General features: G+C 33.3%; 1 protein-coding gene and 1 long non-coding RNA gene across 6 annotated transcripts; both read right to left on the bottom strand.

Annotated features, from left to right (window-relative positions):
* Positions 1-21,183: 21,183 nt before the first annotated feature.
* On the bottom strand, positions 21,184-21,906 carry LOC108217063 (uncharacterized). The gene has a single exon (XM_017389914.1). The coding sequence runs from the start codon at positions 21,904-21,906 to the stop codon at positions 21,184-21,186; it is 723 nt and encodes a 240-aa protein (XP_017245403.1).
* A 1,681-nt stretch (positions 21,907-23,587) lies between these two features.
* On the bottom strand, positions 23,588-27,510 carry LOC108216079 (uncharacterized). Of its 5 annotated transcripts, none has more exons than XR_010290979.1 (6): positions 27,244-27,510; positions 26,929-27,011; positions 25,995-26,128; positions 25,423-25,673; positions 24,069-24,466; positions 23,588-23,987 (listed from the first exon to the last, which is right to left on the bottom strand). It is a non-coding gene; the product is annotated as an uncharacterized LOC108216079 (long non-coding RNA). The 5 variants fall into 5 exon arrangements; XR_010290978.1 differs by having other exon boundaries at positions 25,423-25,661; XR_010290980.1 differs by having other exon boundaries at positions 24,069-24,143; positions 25,423-25,661.
* Positions 27,511-27,926: the final 416 nt, after the last annotated feature.

The following is a 27,926-nucleotide window of genomic DNA, read 5'->3' as shown; positions in this document are numbered from 1 at the left end:
CAGTTTTGGAAGCTACGCTATAATAGGGCTTAGTTTAATATTGAAGACCTCGAAACCTACCAATTCTAGCAAAACACAAAGATATATACAATAATAATTTTTGTCACAGAGGACAAATATTTCCCGAAAATGTGGATGCAAAGAATGAAGGAGGAGCATGTTGTTGTAGACTAGTATAGAATATAACTAATCTTCCTTAGTATAAATTAACATTGTAATATTTTTCAATGTATCTATTACATAAGAACTGAAGATCAATCAAGATAGTTTAAAAAAGAATTTTGTGAGGTTAAGCTTTTCAGTCTTTGTAAGTAGCCAGGTATCTTTTTACTTAAAAGGTTCTTCAATATAAAAATCCTCAAGTGGACAAAATAATCCACTAGAAATTTTGAAAGCCTCGAGTTCTTAATTTATGTTTTGATAATACTTATTATTCATTAGTACAAACTTGACTTTCAGCGTCGGTCAAATAACCCCAAAAGCGTCAGTTAAGTGGCGTAGCAAATGTAGGAGATGCTATAGTAAGCAGGCGACGCTTTTGGTTGATTATTAACGTCGGTGGTCAATAAAGTGTTGGAATAATCTTAAATATTTTTATTATTATTATTTGTTTAGTTATTTATTTTGAGGATTAATTTTAGATTGTAGTAGTTGGATGATTGTTGGAGTTATAGAGAGTTTGTAGGAGGTATTGAGTTTATCTTATTTTAGGAGATTTATTAGAAGTAGCAGAGTATTGTTAGGAGTCAAGTACATTTGTTATAAATATGGATGTAATCTCTTTTTTAGAGGAACAAGAATTAATAAGAATCAGTTTTATATTCTACACTTGGTATCAGAGCCAGGTTTTGTTGTTCCGCCGCAGGCGGTGGTGAAGCCGCCGCCGGTAGCGGAGGCGCGGAATAAGTGTCCGACGAGGTAGTTTCATGTTGGCGTTGCGGAAGGATATATGGTGGCAAAGCTACATGTGTAGTATGGGATGCATGTGTAGTATGGGGCTGCTGAGAAAGACGTGGCGATGCTGGAGAAGCCTGTTGAAGGCAGAAAATGAGATGGATCTTGCGTTTTCTTTTTGACGGAGTAGAGGGGAGAACCTCTCCTTTAGAATCATGGGTGATTATATGCACCTGGAATAAACATTAGAATTATGGGTGATTATGTGCACCGGGAGAGAAGTGCTCCAGTGAATTTGGTGTTGATGAGAAGTGCATCAACAAAATTGATGGTGGTGAGAAGTGCATCACAAGATGAAGAGAAGTGCTTCATAACTTCTGTTAAGTAAATTTAAGATTATGGGGGTGATTGTTGGAATAATCTTAAATATTTTTATTATTATTATTTGTTTAGTTATTTATTTTGAGGATTAATTTTAGATTGTAGTAGTTGGATGATTGTTGGAGTTATAGAGAGTTTGTAGGAGGTATTGAGTTTATCTTATTTTAGGAGATTTATTAGAAGTAGCAGAGTATTGTTAGGAGTCAAGTACATTTGTTATAAATATGGATGTAATCTCTTTTTTAGAGGAACAAGAATTAATAAGAATCAGTTTTATATTCTACATAAAGCCGACGCTATTGTTCAACCAATTGCGTCAGTTCTGAAAAACGCCGACGCTATTAATCTTATTAATTGTTTCGGTCCTGAAAAATACCGACGCTGTTGATCTACCATTTGCGTCGGTTCTGGAAAATGCCGACGCTGTTTGTCTGACCATTTGCGTCGTTTCTGAAAAATGCCGACACTGTTGGTCCTTCCATTTCGGTTATATAAAATGCCGACGCTATTACTTGTTAATATATATATATATATATATATATATATATATATATATATATATATATTGTTTTTCAAATACCTTTATATAAACATGTTTCTTTAAACTAATACACCTAACATCACACAAATACAATACGCCCACCAATTAAATCACAACAAAGCTTAGAAATAATATTTAAATAAATTTAAAAAGATTTAATTCTATCCAAACTTCAAACAAAAGTACATTACATTTAAATTTAAATACTACAAAGTCTTGAAATTTTGATTGCATTCTGACTACTCAGGATAGGATCATTTTGTCGATGAGTTGAAACAAAATCAACAGCACCAGTGCCACCACTGCCTCGATCATCCTTCACCAACTCTTCATGTGTTCTGAATATTACATGAATATAATACATCATCAGTACAATACATAAACTGGCTCCTGCTGTATAATATTTTCCTACTGATAACAAACATAGAGTCCGGTTAAAATTGATTGATTGCTCGATGGTAATCCAACGGCTGAGAAACTAATTGATTGCTCGATGGTAATCCAACGGCTGAGAAACATAGAGTAGTTTAAGCCGGAAATACCTTCACTTATATGCAGTACCCATATATTATTACAAGATCCTCATAATGCATAAGCAGGCATTGCAGTCGAACAATCTTGTTAGACTAAGGTGTGGTACAAATTTTAGACTATAATCTAACTCTCATCTTAATAAGTCATTAACAAGATGATTGATCATATATCATATTTAATCACAAGAAATTTTTGTAATTCATGTTTCCTAGGTTAAGCACAAAACAAATACATAAGCTGAAAACATCTGGTATACCTGTTTGAGAAAACCAGCGCCAAAAGCTCTAGTAACCTTCAAAAAATCTTTCACACGATCCTTTATTATTGCCGAGGAATCATCCCGATGCTCACTTTTAATCCTTTGAACTTCCTGAAGAAGTTAGTGATAAAACTAGTTAGACAATTGAAAAGGCCAAAGAAAATTGCAATGGTGAAATGGAATAAAGGAAATAAAATGTCACCTCTTCCACTGATGTACTATGATCAACCGTTAACTGCGATGAAGCCAAGCTAGTGAAACTGCAAAATTCATCAACATCAATCCTATCAAGATCACTCAAAGTTTCCTCACTTATTCGTTCTAAATCAACCTTCTGAGCTAAAATAGCTCGACTATCTCCAACATTCATCAAGTAAACATCATCCCCCTTCATCAACATTGCCAAAAGACATGATCCCATCTAACTCGCGGTTTTCCATAACCATCATATCAGCAATTTCCAAATATGCCTCCTCTGTTTTCCTCAAGGCCTCAGAAAGTGCTCTCAACATATCAGAATGATTAGTGTTCCCCACTCCATTTGAACCACAACTCGAAAATTCCGAACTAGACTCTCACCAGATGCAAAGTTTTACTATGAAAAACAAATGCATAATTTCAGAAATGCAATGAATATGCATCTGATGTGTGTAGAGACAAAATGTCACAAAACTATTGAATACACATGAAAAGGAAAAATTTACTATTTATAAAATAGGAACCCTGTGTCAGTTGCATACAAAACATAATCACGAGTTATCATGAGATGACTAGGACATATCTAACAAATATGCAAAGACTGATAACAAAATAATTATTTGCAAATGATCAGCTATGCGGAAAGAAAAAAATAGGATATGAGAATGCAGATCTACATTACTAGAAATTCAGCAAATTCCCATATGTGGGATTACATGTACGTTTGTCCTTTTATTCCTTGACAACTTATCTTAGATAACAACCTTGGAAAGAAAAGTCTGCATTACCCCTAGCTATATTACTGGATAAATAGAAAGAGTAGATGGTCCCCTACTATAACAGAATAATAAAGTAATTACTGGAAAACATGTGCTCTTCTTGGGTCTACTTGTGCTCTCCTTGAGTCTTTCTTATGCTGGTGCAAAGATGGCATTCCCATCAGCATTATTTGCATTGTCAGCTGCATTTTCATCATTACTCCCCCTCAAGTGGAGCGGAGGTGAAACTGAGGCTCCAATCTTGTTAAGCAGATAGTTGTGCTGCTTCACAATCAATGGCTTCGTAAGTATATCAGCTAACTGCATGTAGGTAGGAACATAATAAGTAACAATGGAGCCATCAGAGATCTTGTCCTTTATATAATGACAGTCCAACTCGATGTGCTTCTTGTGCTCATGAAGAACTGAATTAGCAGCGATGGATAAAGCAGCTTGGTTGTCCGTCTTGACAAAAGTTGGTGGGAGATTTGAAAGTCCCATGTCTTTGAGCAATGAAGAAAGCCATGTGACCTCACAACAAGTTAAACCCATAGAACGGTACTCCGCATCAGCAGTAGAGTGAACAAAAACCTCTTGTTTCATTGTTTTCCACAAAACTGGTGATGAACCCAGTAGAACACAGTAACCAGTGGTTGATTTTCTGCTAGTGGGACAACTCGCCCAATCGCTATCATAGAATGCAGTAAGTGTGGCTGAAGAAGAAGAAGCCAATTGTATACCTGCTGGATTTGTGAAAAGATAGGAAGAATTCTTTCAGTAGCCTGCATATGGAACGTAGTGGGTTTGTGCATGAATTGTGCAAGATTATGCACAGGATATGACAGATCAGGTCTCGTGAGAGTAAGATAAATAAGTTTCCCCATCAAATGTTGGTAAGGCTGTGGATCATGCAAGAAATTCCCCTTTTTCAAAGTCAACTTGACATGCGGATCCATAGGTAACTTGAGTGGTGTTGCCGATTGCATGCCAAACTCGTCTATCATGTCCAATACATACTTTCTTTGGGAGACAAAGAAACCACTCACACTTCTGTCAATTTCCAATCCCAAAAAATAGGTGGCTGGCCCCAGATCTTTCATATGAAAGGCTTGGCATAATGACGCTTTAAGTTGAGCAATAGATTTCTCACAATTGCCAGTGATCAAAAGATCATCAACATAAACAAGTATTAGTGTAATAGTGTCCGATTATACCTTCATAAAGAGACTGTAATCTGCTTTGGAATGCACATAATCAGCAGCAAGCAAGGTATCAGACAGGTTGTCGAACCATTCTCTTGGCGCATGCGTAAGGCCATACAAGGTCTTTTTCAATCTACACACCAGATGTGATGTAGTTTTCAGATTGAACTCCCCGTGAGAATGGGGGATCCAACTTCCAATTCTCGAGTACCCTAGAGGCATCCCTATATAAACAATCTCATGCAGTGATCCATGCAAGAAAGCATCCGAAACATCCATATGATAAACAGACCAGTTTTGCATCGCCGCAACAGCAAGTATGGCCCTGACAGTTGTCATCTTGGCAACAGGAGCAAAAGTCTCCTTGTAATCTATACTATAGGTCTGCCTGCACCCCAAAATTACTAATCGAGCCTTGTATTTATCAATCGTTCCATCTGGTTTAAACTTTGTTTTATATACCCACTTGCAGCCGTTTGCTTTTCTGTTAGGTGGTAACTCAGTAATCTCCCATGTGTTATTCAGCTCCAGAGCGTCCAATTCTACATTCATGGCATTGATCCAATGATCATGGGTCACGGCTTGATGAAAATAAACATGATCTTTGTGGTGAGTAATAGATGCAAGAAAACAACTGAAAGATTTTGTAAGTAAATGGTGAACAACTGTAGAAGCAGTCACAACGGTGTTTGACACAAAAGTTCCCAGCCATTGTGGGGGTTTTGATTGTCTGGTGGTTCTGCGGAGAATGAGGGTTGGTCTTATAACAATTTGTTCAGTATGGGTGGGACTTTCAGTGGGTTCAGGAGTAGGTGATAAAGTAACACATGGGTGTTCAACATTTGTGTTGGAGTTTTGAGACAAATCTTGATCAAAGTCAAAATCAAGATCATCAGAATAAGTAGATGGGTTAGGCACATGCATATTAGTAGGTAAAGGGTGCACATATGTATTTGCAGAGTTTGTGTTTAGAGGGAATATAGTTTCATTAAAGACAACATGTCTAGAAACAAAGGTTTGTAATGTGACAGGGTTTAAAAATCTGTGACCCTTTGTGGAACAAGGATAGCCAATGAATACACAGAGTACCCCTCTTGCTTCAAATTTATCTCTGGTATGATCTAGATTCACCACAAAAGCTAGACATCCAAAAACTTTTAAGTGATCATAGGTAGCAGGTTCTTCATGCAATTTTTCATAAGGAATTGCAAAATCTAACACAGCACTAGGCAAACCTATTAATTATATGTACTGCAGTAACAACACGCTCACCCCAATATGAGAGTGAGAATCCAGATTGAAACCTCAAAGCTCGAGTAACCTCTAAAATATGCCTATGCTTACTTTCCACCCTAGCATTTTGCTGTGGTGTATAGGGACATGACTTTTGATGCACAATGCCATGCTTAGCCAGGAATTCATTACATGCTTTATCAGAAAATTCAAGTGCATTATCAGAGCGTATGGTTTGGACTGTACCTTTGAATTTTATGTCAACAAACTGCTTGAAAGTGACAAGAGTTGGCAAGTAGTCAGACTTCCTCTGCAATAGATAGACCCAAGTCACCCTGCTGTAATCATCCACCAAGGTAAAAAAGAATCTTTATTTTCCTCTGGTTGCTACCTTGTACGGTCCCCAAATATCCGTGTGAACAAGTGCAAAAGCCTTCTGTGCAAGAGAATGACTGAGCTTAAAAGGCTGTTTTGTTAACTTTGCCATTGGACAAGTAATACACACTTCACCTTGCTGTCCAATAAAAGGTTTAACACACTTGAGATGCTGCAATTTAGAATGTGAGGCATGTCCCAATCGTTGGTGCCACATGGTATATTGGTTACTTTTAGCAGTCAAACACATAGGCATGTCAGCAACCCTTTTATCTTGCAGATAATACAAGCCCTTCCTTCAGCTCTCCTATAGCCACCACTTCTTTTGACACAGAGTCAACAATAACACAACCTTTTAAATGAAATGTCACATTACAATTTGTATCTTTGGCCAGCTTGTGAATTGAAAGCAAATTATGATTAAATTGGGGAAAATATAAGATATTGAACAATTTTAGTCCATTAGGTAGCAACACATCACCTATATGAGTAATAGGAGTGCTAGCACCAGTAGGTAACTTTATAGTAAAAGAGGATGGGGGCAGCCTTGACATTTATCATTCTGTCCAAAGAGGAAACCATGTGGTCTGATGGCCCTGAGTCCATAATCCACTCAGATTTAGGGACCTTGACAATGTTGACATTGACCATTCCTGAGAAGCCAAAGTCCAACTCCTCATCTGTTTCTGATCCTTTCAGCACTGCACACTTAAGAAGAAGTTGCATCAATTGTTCAAGTTGTTGAGGAGTTATTTTCAAATTAGACTGTTCAGACGCACTCCCCTGCACATGATTAGCTGCCTTAGGAGAGAATGCTTTATGTGTCCTAAACCATTTACCTTGTTGAGAGTTAAATTTTTGACCAGGCTTTCGATACTTATGATGCCACTTAGGGTAGCTTGTAACAGTCCAACACCATTAGATGCTGCAGATTGGTTTAAAAGATCCCTCTGTGATTCCTCTTGCTGCATAGTAGCACATGCCATTTCAACAGAAGGCAAAGGCACACTCATCAAAAGTTGACTGCGTTGAGCACCATAAGTATCATCAAGTCCATTTAAAAACGGAAACAGCCCAGCCTCCTCTTTTACAGTCGCTATAGCCTGTAGTAGTTTTGAAACGTCGGGGGTCATAGTTGTGACTACATGAAGGATATTTAGAGATTCTAATTCTTCCCACAAACAGCTCAAGCCAGTAAAATAATCAGAAACTTTCATTCCATTTTGCTTAAAATCAAACAGATCCCTGCTTAACTTATATTCTGGAGAACCATTTGTCAACAAAAACTTTGTTTCCAACTGCTTCCATATATCACTAGCAGTAGTGATAAACAATACAGAAGTTTTAATAGCATCAAAAATGTTGTTGTGAATCCAAGAGATTACCATATTATTGCAAGTGTCCCATTGAGCGGCTTCTGCGGCATCAGATGTGCTCCTAGGAATAGATTCATCAACAAAACCAAACTTTCTTTTAGCTGAAAGTTGGATATCAAACTGTCTTCGCCAAGCTCTATGATCAACAGGCCCTTGCAGCTTGGACACACTCACTGAGGTTGGGCCATCTGAAGGGTGTAAGAACAAAGGGTTTTGGAGATCTGTGTATGTGAATTTACTACCTGAGGCCATGATTTATGGAAGACAATTGATAAGAAGTGCAAGAAACAAGAATGCACTGTACTAGAAATTCAAAACAAACACTCAGGATTTGTATAAAAAAACGATTCTCTTTTTTATCACAATCTGCTCTCCAGCTTTCAATCAATGCAGCTCTGGTACCATGATAACAAAATAATTATATGCAAATGATCAGCTACGCAGAAAAAAAGAGAGGATATGAGAATGCAGATCTGCTTTACTAGAAATTCACCAAATTCCCATATGTGGGATTACATGTACATTTGTCCTTTTATTACTTGACAGCTTATCCTAGATAACAACCTTGGAAAGAAAAGTCTGCATTATCCCTAGCTATACTACTGGATAAATAGAAAGAGTAAATGATCCCCTACTATAACAGAATAATAAAGTAATTGCAGAAAAACATGTGTCTTCTTAGGTGTGCTTGTGCTCTCCTAGAGTCATTCTTATGCTGGTGCAGGTGCAGAAGTGGCATTCCCATCAGCATTATCATCATTAAAGACCCGTGTAAGAAGTTGCAAATCCACAAGACAATTTGAGCTTGAAAACCCATACTAAGATCAATTCAATTCACAAGCCTCTAGTCTACAAAAAACACCACATAAATTCAGGTTTAAAAATCATGAAAACAGGGCAAAGAACACAAAAATTCATTATAGCATAGCCAAAAGAATCATAACCCTTTGTAATTTGAGTAAATCAAAAGTCAAAAACACAAAATAAACAGTATATATATTAAAATTTGAATTAATAATGTAAACATATTAAACAAAGTTGAGTACTCTCCAACTTATTTTTATTTCATTTTTTAAATTAAAACATAAACAGTGTTTAGATATTGAAGATGAAAAATAAAAAATAAAAATAAAAATTTGTTAGATTAAATATAGGAGGGTGTATTCAACTGAGATTTTAAAGGATCGTTTTTAATCAATGAATTTTAATGGATTGTATTTAATTTTAATTTTGTGCGGATTCATGATAAAATATCGTAGAGTTGATATATATTCTTTAGGATTTAAGCACAATACTTCAAAATCTCATGAATTTTGGCGGGATTTCAAAAAACTTAAAATACAATGAACAATCCCGTCTGATCCATCATTTTATTAAATCAAAAAATACATCACATTTGAATACCATCAAATTTTATGGATTTTAAGCAATCCCAATTGAATACCATCAAAATTTTAATCATAATGTAAAATCCTGATTGAATACCACCAAATTTTATAGTATAATTTAAAGTCCTAATTAAATACCGCAAGATTTTAATGAATTTTAAACAATCCCAATTGAATACCTTCGAATTTCATGAATGACCCTTTAAAATTTCAATTGAATACACACTACATATTATAGAATAGTTAGGATACTTTGCAAAAATAGTATAATGTGCATTAAATTATAAAATGGGTTAAAATATCATCTCTCTCAAAATTTAAAATATAACATCTTGCATTGACATTTCTGCCTTTATTGTTTATCCCTCAACCATAAACAAACCAACTATTCAATGTTACAGATAGGATTTTTGTCTTCTACCATATATTTTAACTTGGCTAAATGGTGCTCAAACACCTATATAATTCGTCATATTCAACGATTCAGCAAGCTAAAAATTAAGAAACTTGAAAAATTCATGGCCTCTCCCAAGTTTCTGCCTTTGTTTCTCTTCTTGGTCTTCTTTTCACAGTTTGCCATTCATGAGTGTAAGTACATTCCTTTCAAGTATTATCCACAAGAGTCTCAAGACCTTAAAATTAATGTAATCTATTATGCAAAAGTGTTAAACATTATCTTTCCGTTTATAAATATATATATATATATATATATATATATATACATATACATATATATATACATATATATATATATCCAATATATATATACATATATATATATCCAATATATATATACATATATATATATCCAATATATATATATATATATATATATATATATATATATATGATGTGCTGAAAACATGACAAATTGTAAAACCATATTTGTGCTTCCCCACATGTCTGCATATTATACTAATATTTTTGTGTTACAAACAGGCCGCACTTGGGTATGCATACCAACTCTCTCATGTTTCAAACTATTTCAACCATGTTGGTGTTGCCAGTGGTTCCCAGAGCAAATAACTCCAAACAGGGGTAAATGTTTCCATACAAAAGATGAGTGTCATGAAACTTGTAAATAGGCCAATTCTGGAATAATAATATGCGAATTTCAAAATAAAGTTGTATGCTTTTGTTTGATTCTATGCTTTTCAACGGAAAATATTTTCTAATTTGATGTGGCTCTGTTATATAGTTGAATGTGGAATAGATCTAAGTAAAAAATAAAAACAACATTAAGTTCAGGCATATTTTTATCAAATTCTAGAGTTTTGGTCAACTATATCATATATAGTAGTGAGGAAGGAGTAAAAAATATAAAACACAACATTTTCAGATTTGGAAGATCTTTGTTATTACTAAACATTGCGAGTCAGCCATATTATTGATAAATTATCATGTTATGTAAATTAATTTAAAATATTTAAGGAGGAAGACTTACCATATTACTCTCTCTGTCTCTTTATATTCTTAATATTATATTATATTACATAATATTATTTTAAGATGTACCTAAAATATAGTTTCATAACTTATTCTAATTTTTTAATAAAAATTTGAACATTAAATTTTTATTAAGAAAAAATTTAAAATAATTAATAAATCTACCATATTGGAGTTTTAAAATACGTGCCGAACTTTCTCTAAAAAATATTAACAATCCAAAGAGACGGATGTATTATATATTATTCAACATCTTTTCTTTAAGGATTTTTATGCACAAGTTTATGTTTAAACTCCATATTACAATTTACTACACATAATATGACACTATTTTATATATTACGACTATAAATAATATTGATTCATCGTGATTATATATTATGATTGTAAGCCATAATGTAATGTAGATTGTAATAACGATGATCCAACAATGTAAAGATAAAAAATGATAAATAAGTATGAATCATGAATCGACAGAATGCCGAACATGTACATACAGACTCAGAAAATCCGGTAACTGGAAAAATCATAGAATCACTGAAAAAAGTTCATTATATTTGAAGGTCTCGGTGAATAATAAAATGAAACTTATTTCAGGGATCAAAAGTTGTCTACCAATTCAATATGAAGTGCTAGTGGATTCCTGTATAGTCAACCTGATTATTCGTAATGAGGATTCGAAACATTTCGTCTAACCCAGGATTAACTTATCATAGTTAGCTGACAAAGATGATATGATATTCAATTTCAATCTTAGTCGTTTGTGAACGAGACCTGTATACTAAATTTCAATACGTACGAAGTTATTCGTCATCCTTATTAATCGAAGAATTGATCAAGTCAAAGTAAAGTCAAGGGGTCCAAGTCAAAACCAAGCATACCGAATGTTCTAGGAGTCAACAAGCTCCTATATAAAGTGAAAGCAAAAGGAGGCACAAAGAACTCAAATCAACATTTATTTAACTAGGAGAAGTAACAAGGGAAGCATGCATTAAATATATAATGGTATACATGACATATACATTAAATGAATAACGATAGGCATGACATATGTTACTAACTAAGACATGCTTTTTATCCTTAAAACATTATTAAAAAATATAGGTTTTGAATTTAGTTGAAAAATACTCACTCCGTCCCATGGGGTTGTTAACGTTCAATATTTGCACTCATGTTGAGACTCTTATAAAGTATAGTTATATAATATTTTTTTAATTTTTTTTCTAAATAATAGTTTAAATATCAAACTTTTTATTCAGATTTAAAAAAAAAACATCATGGGACTGTCTTTTAAAGAGGTCTTAAAAAGCGTGTCAAAAAGTGATGTTAACAATACAACGGGACCGAGGGAGTAGTTGATTAATTCATCCACATTTGTATACAGACTCTTGAGAATATAGGCTTCGAAATTAGAGACTTTAAAACTTCGGAGGATATGCTCTAATTCTAACTGATACAGTGTATGATATATGCTCTCGGATTTCTACCCTCTTTTTGATTATAGGAAGATAAGAGATGCTATTATATTTTTCTGTAGACTAAATTATTACAATTGTTTTATCAAATCTTTTTTTTGAAAGAGATCGTGAGTAATGCTTCCTTTTTCCATCAAAAGTTGCTGTCCCTTGGATTTTTATGTTGCTTTAGGTGTTAGAGGGAATATGCTTTTACTCTTTTTGTGTACTAGACTTGAGCAAGATTCATCTTGTCTTCTGCTTTTTGTTATAGTGAAGAAACCTTTCTTAGCTCTTGGTTGGTTTGTGGAACTTTTTCGTTATTTTGATTTAATAACGAATATAATGACTGGGTACAAAATATTTGTCATTATATATGTTAGTAATTTTCATCGACATTATATTTGTTAGTAATCTCTCTTTTCGGTAATCAATACTAACGATATATCTTTTAGCAAATAACAACAACAACAACAACAACAACAACAACAACAACAACAACAACAACAACAACAATAATAATAATAATAATAATAATAATAATAATAATAATGTCATGAGGAAAATAGAATTTTGGTTTTACCATTTAGAAGACAAATATTTACTCTCAAGGACAATAGTGTAAATGCAATAGTCCTTTAGTGAATATGTCTATAATCTAACTCTATAAATAGTCAAGGAAAAACATTGAGAAAGAGGAAAATGGGAGAAAAAACAAGAAAGAGAAGAGAAGAAAAAGGAAAGGAGGAGCGACTTAAAGGGAAGATGAAGGAAATATTAAAGGTAATTATTCTTCATCCACTTTGTTTATTCTTTAGAATTAATAAATGAAAGTGATTTAAAGAGAAAGTATTTTGATGCATCGACATGGATCCACTTTGATACTTTTGCATTAAATGTTTGTAAAATTAATTGTCCTAGCTAACAATAAATTTAAGCTTTATTTTCTTGTGAATGCATCTGATTGAATTTACAGTTAGTTAATCAGGGTAAGGGTTTTTACTTAAATCAGGGAAAAGCAATGAATTGATTTTATGTGAAATTGGTGTTGGATATGAGTTGTGGAGGTTGAAAGGTGGTGGGAGGAGATGCTGATTGAAAGGAAGGGAGAAAACGAAACCCCGCCGAGGCCACCTGCCTGTGGCGGTGTCCAGTAATAGTTAATGTAGAATAAGACTATTGAAGAAAAGGGTGGAGAGAAATGGAGGATTAATGGTGTTTTTTGTGTGTGTAGTGTAAGAAGAGGTTCATGTGAGTGCGGGGGGTCTGCGTGTGTTACCGTCGATGGGGGCCGCGCCACCGCAACGACAGGGAGGAATGGGGGGTAATGACATTACAAATTCAACACATGTGTCGATAGATCCTCATTTAAGTCATTAACGACAACTTCCATTTATCCAAACAACACCTTAATACTTGTAAACGTTTCTGTTATGTTGAGTGTGTTATCTTAAGTATTGTATATATAGACATCAGTTGTATCATTTCAGAGCAAATGGATTCAAGAACAAGTTCACTGTTTATCTTGTTTTATTTGTTCTATATTTGCGTAGTTAAGTAGAATAAAGTTCATATGTATCAGAATTGATTGAATTTCGTCGTAAATTTCCGCACCGGCTCATGGATTATCTAGCTTTCATTTCTCGTCTCTCGTCAAATTCAGATATGTGTTTCTTGTGTTGATTGTGATCTTCAATTCAATAGAGTTTTATTTTTGACTGAATAATTGCCTGATTGTTCGATTGATTGATGTTTCGATTTCTCAATTCTGTGGTTGTAGCGATTACTAGTTCGCTGATCTGAAGTGTTTTTTAATTTTCACTACAATTAAGTTTTTGTTTACTTATCGCGATTACAAGTCTTTTATTTGGATTTGTTGATTATTGATGTCATGAGGATTGATACATATGCATCAACTGTTTTGAACGGTGGAAATCACATTGAAACAATTCTCGTATGTACAAGTAGTGTTTCAAATATACTCGAACATATGAATTAATTAACATATACAATTCAAAGACAAAGATCGACATTATGAATAAATGTTATTTGAACCGATTGAATATTAGTAACAACACATATAATTAATATTTTTAGCTAAAATTGAATAATTTTTTTACGAATTATTACCTTTTTCAAATTTTTTGAATAAAAATAATATTATTATTGTCCACTTAATGAAACATAGCGGGGAGGATAAACACGATTATTCTCCCCACAATGAAACATAACGGGGAGTATAAGGACAATTATTCTGCCCTCAATGAATCATGGGGGGGGGGGACTTTATCCTCTCTATGATTCATAGAGGGGAGTATCTACAAGTGGTCATGATTTTTACCTGAGGCCATGATTTATGGAAGACAATTGATAAGAAGTGCAAGAAACAGGAATGCACTGTACTAGAAATTCAAAACAAACACTCAGGATTTGTATAAAAAACGATTCTCTTTTTTATCACAATCTGCTCTCCAGCTATCAATCAATGCAGCTCTGGTACCATGATAACAAAATAATTATATGCAAATGATCAGCTACGCAGAAAAAAAGAGAGGATATGAGAATGCAGATCTACTTTACTAGAAATTCACCAAATTCCCATATGTGGGATTACATGTCCGTTTGTCCTTTTATTACTTGACAACATATCCTAGATAACAACCTTGGAAAGAAAAGTCTGCATTACCCCTGGCTATACTACTGGATAAATAGAAAGAGTAAATGATCCCCTACTATAACAGAATAATAAAGTAATTGCAGAAAAACATGTGTCTTCTTAGGTGTGCTTGTGCTCTCATAAAGTCTTTCTTATGCTAAGTGGCATTCCCATCAGCATTATCATCATTAAAGACCCGTGTAAGAAGGTGCAAATCCACAAGACAATTTGAGCTTGAAAACCCATACTAAGATCAATTCAATTCACAAGCCTCTAGTCTACAAAAAACACCACATAAATTCAGGTTTAAAAATCATGAAAACAGGGCAAAGAACACAAAAATTCATTATAGCATAGCCAAAAGAATCATAACCCTTTGTAATTTGAGTAAATCAAAAGTCAAAAACACAAAATAAACAGTATATATATTAAACTTTGAATTAATAATGGAAACATATTAAACAAAGTTGAGTACTCTCCAACTTATTTTTATTTCATTTTTTAAATTAAAACATAAACAGTGTTTAGATATTGAAGATGAAAAATAAAAAATAAATAAAAATTTGTTAGATTAAATATAGGAGGGTGTATTCAACCGAGATTTTAAAGGATTGTTTTTAATCAATGAATTTTACTGGATTGTATTTAATTTTAATTTTGTGCGGATTCATGATAAAATATCGTAGAGTTGATATATATTCTTTAGGATTTAAGCACAATACTTCAAAATCTCATGAATTTTGACGGGATTTCAAAAAACATAAAATACAATGAACAATCCCGTCCGATCCATCATTTTTTAAATCAAAAAAATACATCACATTTGAATACCATGAAATTTTATGGATTTTAAGTAATCCCAATTGAATACCATCAAATGTTTAATCATAATTTAAAATCCTGATTGAATACCACCAAATTTTATAGTATAATTTAAAATCCTAATTAAATACCGCAAGATTTTAATGAATTTTAAACAGTCCCAATTGAATACCTTCGAATTTCATGAATGACCCTTTAAAATTTCAATTGAATACACACTACTTATTATAGAATAGTTAGGATACTTTGCAAAAATAGTATAATGTGCATTAAATTATAAAATGAGTTAAAATATCAACTCTCTCAAAATTTAAAATATAACATCTTGCATTGACATTTGTGCCTTTATTGTTTATCCCTCAACCATAAACAAACCAACTATTCAATGTTACAGATAGGATTTTTGTCTTCTACCATATATTTTAACTTGGATAAATGGTGCTCAAACACCTATATAATTCGTCATATTCAACGATTCAGCAAGCTAAAAATTAAGAAACTTGAAAAATTCATGGCCTCTCCCAAGTTTCTGCCTTTGTTTCTCTTCTTGGTCTTCTTTTCACAGTTTGCCATTCATGAGTGTAAGTACATTCCTTTCAAGTATTATCCACAAGAGTCTCAAGACCTTAAAATTAATGTAATCTATTATGCAAAAGTGTTAAACATTATTTTTCCGTTTATATATGTATATATATATATATATATATATATATATGTATATGTATATATATATATATATATATAATGTGCTGAAAACATGACAAATTGTAAAACCATATTTGTGCTTCCCCACATGTCTGCATATTATACTAATATTTTGGTGTTACAAACAGGCCGCACTTGGGTATGCATACCAACTCTCTCATGTTTCAAACTATTTCAACCATGTTGGTGTTGCCAGTGGTTCCCAGAGCAAATAACTCCAAACAGGGGTAAATGTTTCCATACAAAAGATGAGTGTCATGAAACTTGTAAATAGGCCAATTCTGGAATAATAATATGCGAATTTCAAAATAAAGTTGTATGCTTTTGTTTGATTTTATGCTTTTCAACGGAAAATATTTTCTAATTTGATGTGGCTCTGTTATATAGTTGAATGTGGAATAGATCTAAGTAAAAAATAAAAACAACATTAAGTTCAGGCATATTTTTATCAAATTCTAGAGTTTTGGTCAACTATATCATATATAGTAGTGAGGAAGGAGTAAAAAATATGAAACACAACATTTTCAGATTTCAGATTTGGAAGATCTTTGTTATTACTAAACATTGCGAGTCAGCCATATTATTGATAAATTATCATGTTATGTAAATTAATTTAAAATATTTAAGGAGGAAGACTTACCATATTACTCTCTCTGTCTCTTTATATTCTTAATATTATATTATATTACATAATATTATTTTAAGATGTACCTAAAATATAGTTTCATAACTTATTCTAATTTTTTAATAAAAATTTGAACATTAAATTTTTATTAAGAAATAAAATAAAATAATTAATAAATCTACCGTATTGGAGTTTTAAAATACGTGCCGAACTTTCTCTAAAAAATATTAACGATCCAAAGAAACGGATGTATTATATATTATTCAACATCTTTTCTTTAAGGATTTTTATGCACAAGTTTATGTTTAAACTCCATATTACAATTTACTATACATAATATGACACTATTTTATATATTACGACTATAAATAATATTGATTCATCGTGATTATATATTATGATTGTAAGCCATAATGTAATGTAGATTGTAATAACGATGATCCAACAATGTAAAGATAAAAAATGATAAATAAGTATGAATCATGAATCGACAGAATGACGAACATGTACATACAGACTCAGAAAATCCAGTAACCGAAACAATCATAGAATCACTGAAAAAAGTTCATTATATGTGAAGGTCTCGGTGAATAATAAAATGAAACTTATTTTCAGGGATCAGAAGTTGTCTACCAATTCAATATGAAGTGCTAGTGGATTCCAGGATAGTCAACCTGATTATTGGTAATGAGGATTCGAAACATTTCGTCTAACCCAGGATTAACTTATCATAGTTAGCTGACAAAGATGATATGATATTCAATTTCATTCTTAGTCGTTTGTGAACGAGACCTGTATACTAAATTTCAATACGTACGAAGTTATTCGTCATCCTTATTAATCGAAGAATTGATCAAGTCAAAGTAAAGTCAAGCGGTCCAAGTCAAAACCAAGCATACCGAATGTTCTAGGAGTCAACAAGCTCCTATATAAAGTGAAACCAAAAGGAGGCACAAAGAACTCAAATCAACATTTATTTAACTAGGAGAAGTAACAAGGGAAGCATGCATTAAATATATAATGGTATACATGACATATACATTAAATGAATAACGATAGGCATGGCATATGTTACTAACTAAGACATGCTTTTTATCCTTAAAACATTATTAAAAAATATAGGTTTTGAATTTAGTTGAAAAATACTCACTCCGTCCCATGGGGTTGTTAACGTTCAATGTTTGCACTCATGTTGAGACTCTTATAAAGTATAATTCTATAATATTTTTTCTAAGTAAAAGTTTAAATTTCAAACTTTTTATTCAGATTTTGAAAAAAAAAAACATCATGGGACTATATTTTAAAGAGGTCTTAAAAAGCGTGTCAAAAAGTAATGTTAACAATACAACGGGACGGAGGGAGTTATTGATTAATTCATCCACATTTGTATACAGACTCCTGAGAATATAGGCTTCGAAATTACACACTTTAAAACTTCCGAGGATATGCTCAGTGTATGATATATGCTCTCGGATTTCTAAGCTCTTTTTGATTATAGGAAGATAAGAGATGCTATTATATTTTTCTGTAGACTAAATTATTACAATTGTTTTATCAAATCTTTTTTTTGAAAGAGATCGTGAGTAATGCTTCCTTTTTCCATCAAAAGTTGCTGTCCCTTGGATTTTTATGTTGCTTTAGGTGTTAGAGGGAATATGCTTTTACTCTTTTTGTGTACTAGACTTGAGCAAGATTCATCTTGTCTTCTGCTTTTTGTTATAGTGAAGAAACCTTTCTTAGCTCTTTGTTGGTTTGTGGAACTTTTCCGTTATTTTGATTTAATAACGAATATAATGACTGGGTACAAAATATTTGTCATTATATATGTTAGTAATTTTCATCGACATTATATTTGTTAGTAATCTCTCTTTTCGGTAATCAATACTAACGATATATCTTTTAGCAAATAATAATAATAATAATAATAATAATAATGTCATGAGGAAAATAGAATTTTGGTTTTACCATTTAGAAGACAAATATTTACTCTCAAGGACAATAGTGTAAATGCAATATTCCTTTAGTGAATATGTCTATAATCTAACTCTATAAATAGTCAAGGAAAAACATTGAGAAAGAGGAAAATGGGAGAAAAAACAAGAAAGAGAAGAGAAGAAAAAGGAAAGCAGGAGCGACTTAAAGGGAAGATGAAGGAAATATTAAAGGTAATTATTCTTCATCCACTTTGTTTATTCTTTAGAATTAATAAATGAAAGTGATTTAAAGAGAAAGTATTTTGATGCATTGAGTACTGATTATTGACATGGATCCACTGTGATACTTTTGCATTAAATGTTTGTAAAATTAATTGTCCTAGCTAACAATAAATTAAGCTTTATTTTCTTGTGAATGCATCTGATTGAATTTACAGTTAGTTAATCAGGGTAAGGGTTTTTACTTAAATCAGGGAAAAGCAATGAATTGATTTTATGTGAAATTGGTGTTGGATATGAGTTGCGGAGGTTGAAAGGTGGTGGGAAGAGATGCTGATTGAAAGGAAGGGAGAAAACGAAACCCCGCCGAGGCCACCTGCCTGTGGCGGTGTCTAGTAATAGTGAATGTAGAATAAGACTATTGAAGAAAGGGGTGGAGAAATGGAGGATTAATGGTTTTTTTTGTGTGTGTAGTGTAAGAAGAGGTTCATGTGAGTGCGGGGGTTCTGCCTGTGTTACCGTCGATGGGGGCCGCGCCACCGCAACGACAGGGACGAATGGGGGGTAATAACATTACAAATTCAACACATGTGTTGATAGATCCTCATTTAAGTCATTAACGGCAACTTCCATTTATCCAAACAACACCTTAATACTTGTAAACGTTTCTGTTATGTTGAGTGTGTTATCTTAAGTATTGTATATATAGACATCAGTTGTATCATTTCAGAGCAAATGGATTCAAGAACAAGTTCACTGTTTATCTTGTTTTATTTGTTCTATATTTGCGTAGTTAAGTAGAATAAAGTTCATATGTATCATAATTGATTGAATTTCGTCATAAATTTCCGCACCGGCTCATGGATTATCTAGCTTTCATTTCTCGTCTCTCGTCAAATTCAGATATGTGTTTCTTGTGTTGATTGTGATCTTCAATTTAATAGAGTTTTGTTTTTGACTGAATAATTGCCTGATTGTTCGATTGATTGATGTTTCGATTTTTCAATTCTGTGGTTGTAGCGATTACTAGTTCGCTGATCTGAAGTGTTTTTTTAATTTTCACTACAATTAGGTTTTTGTTTACTTATCACGATTACAAGTCTTTTATTTGGATTTGTTGATTATAATTGATGTCATGAGGATTGATACATATGCATCAACTGTTTTGAATGGTGGAAATCGGATTGATACATATGCATCAACTGTTTTGAATGGTGGAAATCACATTGAAACAATTCTCGTATGTACAAGTAGTGTTTCAAATATACTCGAACATATGAATTAATTAACATATACAATTCAAAGACAAAGATCGACATTATGAATAAATGTTATTTGCACAGATTGAATATTAGTAACAACACATATAATTAATATTTTTAGCTAAAATTGAATAATTTTTTACGAATTATTACCTTTTTCAAATTTTTTAAATAAAAATAATTTTATTATTGTCCACTTAATGAAACATAGCGGGGAGGATAAACACGATTATTCTCCCCACAATGAAACATAACGGGGAGTATAAGGACAATTATTCTCCCCTCAATGAATCATGGGGTTGGTGGATACAAAAGGCTCCCCACTATGATTCACTGAGAGGAGTTTTTCCCCAAAATATATCATGTACAAATGTAATTATTAATTTCAATAATAAATGCATTGATGACAAGTTTATTTCATATTAATTTAATGTAAAAATAACAATGTTATTGATGGCAATTTTATTTCATATAAATTTGACCCTAGAAATATATGTTATTTTATTATACATATGCTATAAATTTGTTTAATATTTTACAATATTTATTGATCTAAATAATTCAATTTTCTTATATATTGAAATTAATTATGTAATTTCATTGTGGTTACTATTCATCATCACAATGATTCATTGCGAGAACTTTGATTTTACTATTCATTACCGCAATGATTCATTGCGAGGAGTTTGATATTCTGACACGCAAACATAAATTTTTACATAGATCAGTAGGTATGCCAAAACACAACAGTTTCGAGTTTAAGCTAGTAGCAAGTTTGTTATCTATATGAATAAAAAAGTTTGTTATTTTACAATTATATTTTAAATTTAAATTTATAATTATAAAGTTAAAATGAAAATATCAAAATAAATTTAAAATATAATTGTAAAGTTTTTTTGAATAAAGGAGATTTCATTAAGATCAAATATCCGACACAAGTGTCTCCAACATACATGACGGAGGACACAATAAATCAATGAAACCATTGAGCATACAAGGTAGTCCAGCCATCAAGTGAGCTACCTTGTTAGCTTGCTTCTTTACAAAACCCAACTCAATCCAATTCCTACTGCTAATGAACTCTCGAGCTTGCTCAATGAAGATCCCAGCTTCCAACAGATTTATGGATTTTCCATTAATTGCCTGGACACTTGGCAGCGAGTCGTTTTCGATAATAACAGAGTAGCCTTGGATGTCTTTTATCCACTGGAGAGCTTCCAGAATACCAATTAATTCAGCTTCTATAACTTCAACTTTGCCAGCTATCTTCAGAACTCTTCCTTTCACAAAAGTGCCATGATGATCTCTTAATACCATTCCCACCGAGAAGAAATTAGCTCCGTCTAAAACAGAGGCGTCAACATTGAGTTTTAGTTCTCCATGATTTGGCACTGACCACCTGGTAGTGTAAGCATTTCTGTCCCTCTCTAGCTGGTTACGAGCTGCCTTCCTTTTATCTTGAGCTTGTCTCCAGTTAGTGATTTGTTTCGAGCTCCAATGCATTGCTATAGCAGGGGACATCTTTTGACCATCCCATACGCATTTGTTTCTCGCCCACCACACTCCCCAGATCACTGATGCTACTTTGATTAGGTTATCACTTGTTTCTGAACAAAGTCTATTGAGAAGCCCATTCACGGGCATCCTCAACCTCTCTCATGTCGTAAGACAACCCTGCCTGCTGCCAACAAGACTTAGCAAAAGGGCAATCAAAAAATAAATGCAGCAAGTGCTCAACGTCTCCTGTACACATCACACATTCTATCAGAACAACAACTCCTTTGCCTCTCAGCCTCCATCTAACTGGTACATTATTGCGACATAGTCTGTAGAGCAAGACTCTGATTTTGTGAGGAATATCAAGGTTCCATAATCTACCACATCCCGCTGTTTGCTAAACTTCTACATTGTTTGACATGATTGCTTGCCAATAATGATAGCCAGATTTCACAGAGTATTGCCCATTGTTTGAATGGGACCAGGCTACCCTGTCACTTATATTACTTTGCTAAATCCTGACTTTTAAAATGGTCTCAGCATCCACACTATTAAACATGCTTCTGACTTTACTCTCATCCCAAGCTTTGCGACCATCTAGAAAGAAATCACAGACCTTGCATTGGATTCCATAACAGCGACATTGTGTGAATAGTCATCCACACGTAAATTATTTTTTCCTCGTAACCACCTATCGTGATAAATTTTGATTGATCTTCCATCACCAAGAACCTACCGTAGATCATTTTTGACAAACTCCTTCGCGTCCCAGATCCCAGACCACGTGAAGCTTGCTCCTCCTGTTCTTATAGCTTGGACAAAACTACAGTTTGGATAATAACGTGCTTTCAATATTCTCGAAACCAACGAATCTGGATTTTGTAAAAGATGCCAGCATTGTTTGCTCAATAAAGCCAGATTGAAACCGTGAAGGTCTCTAAATCCTAGGCCTCCTTTCTTCTTTGACATGCTCATACGTGACCAAGAGAGCCATTTGATACTTTTATTACTAGCAGAATTAGAGCTCCACCAAAATGAATTCATCATCCTTTCCAGTTCCTGGCAAAGAGAATTCGGAAGTAAAAAGCACGACACCGTGTAGGCAGATATGGTTTGAGCAACATTACGTAAGAGTACAGCTTTTCTAGCTCGTGACAACAGCTTTGTACTCCAACCTGAGATCTTTGTCCAAATCTTGTCCTCAAGATAATTAAAAACTGTTTTTTTCGACCTACCAACACTACTAGAAAAACGTCAATAAACATCAGTTAAAAACCGATGTTTATGAAAAAGAGAAACCGATGTCTTCGTGGGTGATGTTAAAGATCCCCCCATTTAACATCGGTTTCAAACTGATGTGAAAGATGTCATATGACATCGTTTCTTAATTTGAAACCAACATCTATATCTTGATGTTAAATTTTTAATGCACATCTATAATTTATATATTATTATAATATGATATTTTTATCAATTTAAAGATATGCAAGACAAGCAAAAATCTTCCATTTGCGTAGTAAACTGATGTTACTAACATCTCTCACATCAGTTTTCGAAGTAAACTGATGTTAGGAGAGCTTTTAACATCGTTTCTTAATTCAGAATTGATGTCACTCTATGATACACTAATGTCTATAAGAATTAATAACATCATTTCCTTTTTATACACCGTTGTGTAAAGTCATATTAATTTAACATTAGCAGAGCTTTTAAAATCGATTGCTTTGTAAAAAATGATGTCTGATTACCTGCTTTTTTTATGCAAATTTCAAAAAAAGAGGTGCCAAAAAAATTACCAAAACCAAAATACTGCAAATTAACAACCAAATTTAAAATCCAAACAATCTCCAAATATATACCAATTGTCATATTCTCCTAACCAACTTCTAGTACACATCCAAACATCCACCAGCATCCAAATTAACATCCACCAATCTCCAAATATCATCCACACTAATATATCCCAACATAGTAATACTAAACCATCAAACATCAACTACTACTACTTGACATTCATTCATGATCTTTTCTAACTTTATTAGCTACAATATATGAAAAAAAGTTCTTAGCTACAATAACACAATCCCCAGGTTGATATACTAGTGGCATAAGAACTTGGTTTGGATGTAAATTGACGGGACTTGAATATCTTCCGTTAGGTCCAATATTTTCTGGACAGTCTGAACAACAGATCACACCTTTTTCCTGCTTGTAGCCCTTGCGTAAACCTGTAAACCCATACTTAGTTAAAAAATTTAAAGAGAACCATCAGAAGCATCGATATGTAACTAAAATCGGAAACACCACACCTTTTTTTAGCGAGCTCTACAGTGTCCCCCCCCCCCCTCTTCCCTTCCCGACTAGTACTAGTACAAGACTTTGGCCTGCAAAGAGAAAGGAGAACAATTGCAGGAAGTAATAACTGTTAATGTGGCAAACAGGTTTATTTTTCAGAATAACAACTCAAATAAAAAGTCTCATAATAACACATATAATGCAAACATTTGCACTCAGTAAATGCAGGAGCTAGTCCCTAAAATAAGATGCAAGTAAAAGAAAGGAACACAATTACTCAGCAATAAAATTTATAGAGTTCAAACTTCAAGACAAGACTAAAAATAGGAAACGTATCTGTAGTTCCTTTTCCGAACCGCATCTTAACTTAGCAAATTCTCTCATAATCTTCTAGTCATCTCTGTCTCTAATTCTTGAAAAGCAAGGTCAATAATACGAGATTAGCATTAAATGGAAGCTTCAGATAAATGGTTTAAAGTGAAAATTTTGTATCCTAGTATGTAGTGGTTGTGTCAGAGTGGTATGGTGTTGAATGAATGTCAAGGAAGCATGCTGCATTGTATAGTGTCGGGATATACATGTAAGCCTCTCTTTCTCCCTTCTGTGTCATTTTTATTTTATGCTTAATTATCATGAATAAATGGAGCAGAAGTAATATGTGACCCAGTTGTGGAGACTTGATATTTTCTTGAGTACTTTTAGATATGTTTGTTCTCAATGCCAAGAAATAAGGTAGGCAACTTGAAATTGCAGGCATATGTCAAAGATAAAAAGCAACAATGTTCCTAGTCATTAGGGTGACTATTAGGAGGGTCAAATTACCTTATAATAAATATAGCAAAGTAAGCCATGACCTCATGTATGTTCTGAAGCCTGTAAATAAGGCTGGCCGTCCGACGTACGTAGTAAAAGGTAGTGAGATATATAGCAAGTAAAAATAATTAGAAAGGAAGGTCGTATTCTTGTGACTTGTGAGAAAAGAGCTGTAGCTCCTGGAGAAAATAGACGTGTGGTTTTTGCGTTTAAAACAGAACTGTAGCTTGTTGCTTATGAAATAAAATTTTGTTCGGTGAGTGTGTTTTCTTTTATATAAAAGTTTATGGTTTGACACGCCTATAGATATAATATATAGTAAATTTTATAGCAAATTTTATAGTAACTTTTTCTACTTGACCCCCGATGGATTTAAATCTTTGGTCACCCCAGCTTCTGCTAGTCAGTAGAATACATAAAAAGCAGTGTCGTAATTATAGTGAACACAATGTATTGTTTTGCTAGTGAATATCAACTAAAGCACAAAAGAAGCAAGTTGGTTTAATTATCTTCTCCTACAAATAGAACAAACCAATCATGTAAAGCCGACGTTACCTATCACCATATACTCCGGAGTTGCATAACCATAGGTTCCCATAACTCTGGTAGACACGTGGCTTTTACCATCCTCCGGTCCATCCTTTGCCAATCCAAAATCACAGAACCTTGAGTAACAAGTTCTCATTTTATAATGGGATTTCAAGAACTCTCTGAAAGATAGGTTCAAGACTTTTAATTCAACATTTGAAGAGGTTTGCCAAACGCAATCAACACGGCTTCTGCTGGAGCTTCACCTGCGAGATGATCTTCAAAAGTTGATACTAAATAAGCTGATCCCAGTTTATGAAACATTTTTAGAGAAATAAGGTAGCCGTGTATAGAGTGAAAGAGTCAAAGAGAGATACATCAAGTACTCATCCGAGGACCTCGAGAATTACATAAAAAAAATTGTTCTCAAAACACTAACTGTCTGCAATGGTGTTATAGACAGTGGCATATATGCCAAAGATTTCTCACAAAAATTAAATGCCAACTTAGTAGTATCTACATTGTTTCCCAAGTATGCAAAACATATTACTTATAACAGTATATGACTTCATTGAGTTTTATGTATCGCAAAATATTACCTTCAGGTTCCAGCCTCTCGAGTCTCCACTCCAAGGATGTAAGAATTGCATACATCTTAACCTCCCCTCTCAGTCTGTCTCAATGACTAGTATACACTTGTTTTGTTTACATAGCAACATTTTTCATTTCATCTCTAGAAAATAAAGATAGGAAGAAGGAAACCTTTAGAACTGTGGAACAGCCTTTCATAAATTATGTTTATTTGCCAAAAAGCAACTCACCCATGCTAGGAACAAAGAAAAATAAACATCCAAACATCACAGACAATAGGAATTGAATTCTCACTTTCTTCCATATTAGTTATAGGAAATCCACATTCTCACGCACTTTTAGCATTCAATCTATTAACCGGATCCATCAGGTCAATGGTAGCAGTTACTACTATCACTTGGCATGGCATGTTCTGTTTTGAGCTCTTTCATTATCATATTTCACAGCAATGTAAATATGAATATGTGATATACATTTTCACACTTGATGATGCAATTTTCATTGATTATGAAGTTGACATCACATCTTCTATATCTAACTGGTACACAAATTAATTTTACTGTCTTCATTACTCTAGCATTCTAAACTTATACATATCAGATACCCCTCTTCTCTAGGCTCTTATAAAAAAAATTACTGAAGTCTTGCCACTAAACCTGATTATTAAAATCAATCCAATCAACCATGACCCAGACAATCAAACATAACGTGTATATATAAACATAAATTAGAATAATATCGCATAACACATAAATCAAAACCCTAAAATCTAAAAATCCAACAAGTTAAATATAACTCAATCAAAATAATTAATCACAATCTGAATATAATAGAAGACAATTGAAACACCTTGAATATACACATACAAGTTAGAACAATACCTAATGTCTTTGATGAATGAAGTTGATTCGGTAATTGTAGACACGGAGAATATAAGGTTACCTTGTGTTGGAGTTATTCATGGCCAAAAACTCTGTTACAATCTTCATATGATGTAGCCAATTTTTTGTTCTGGTGGAGCGATGCTGCACAGATCAAAAAAATTTGTCAAAAGGCTAAACAAGATTATTAACAAACAGTTATAAGATTATACTCATCTCTCTCAAAACTCACCTTCATAATTTAACTATCTCTGAGTCCCTGAGTTAATTAGTAATTAGTAATTTAGGATAAGAACAATCACTCAACTAATTACAAATTAAAAATTAGGGTTTCAAATTGAAACCCCCAATTCTAAAATTAGGGTTTAAAACTTACCCAATTCAAACTTTAACCTCCGAATTAGCTCTAAACTCTGACTTGAACTCCGACTTCAGCTCCGACGACCCTTTAACTTTTAACCTTTAAGTCCCGACTGGAACTTTGACAGAGAGAGAGTAGACAGCCCAGAGAGAGAGCAGAGAGCAGACAACAGTGGGAGGAGAGTTTAGCAGTGAGGTGAGAGTGAGTTCTTCAGTCGACAAGATCGAGTGAGAGAGGAGATCGAGTGAGAGACAGCAGTGGTTTACGATTTTTGATTTTATGTTTTATGTTTTATGTTTTATGTTTTATGTTTTTGATTTTAATTTTTATTTATTTTTAATTTTTGATCCCTAAAAATAAAAAGGGGGGGGGGGCGGGGATTTTGCTAAGGCAAAAAACGGGGGAAATTTTTAAGAGGGAATGAATTATTTGGTTAAGGGGGAAAACGGAGAACGCGCGCTTGTTAAAATTTTAAAACAGACTAATAACATCAGTTCTTCTAAAATACCGATGTGTATATTAACCAAAGACAACAGTCGTTCAAAACCGATGTGAGAAAACCCTTTTACATCGGCTCCAGGAGCAACTGATGTCTAATAGGCGATGTCTATTCTACTTTTTCTAGTAGTGCAATGAGAGAAGGTAGGCCAAGATAAGTGCTATTACCAATCTCATTATGAATCTGAAGTATGTTTTTT

Source organism: Daucus carota, chromosome 4 (assembly GCF_001625215.2).
Source record: "Daucus carota subsp. sativus chromosome 4, DH1 v3.0, whole genome shotgun sequence".
NCBI classification, from domain to species: Eukaryota; Viridiplantae; Streptophyta; class Magnoliopsida; order Apiales; family Apiaceae; genus Daucus; species Daucus carota.
The sequence above is the reverse complement of the archived record's forward strand: the minus strand, read 5'-3'. Positions and strand labels throughout refer to the sequence as shown.

Bases quoted from the DNA above. Each gene is read 5' to 3' on its own strand.
- LOC108217063 (XM_017389914.1), bottom strand. From the start codon at position 21,906: ATGCCCGTGAATGGGCTTCTCAATAGACTTTGTTCAGAAACAAGTGAT.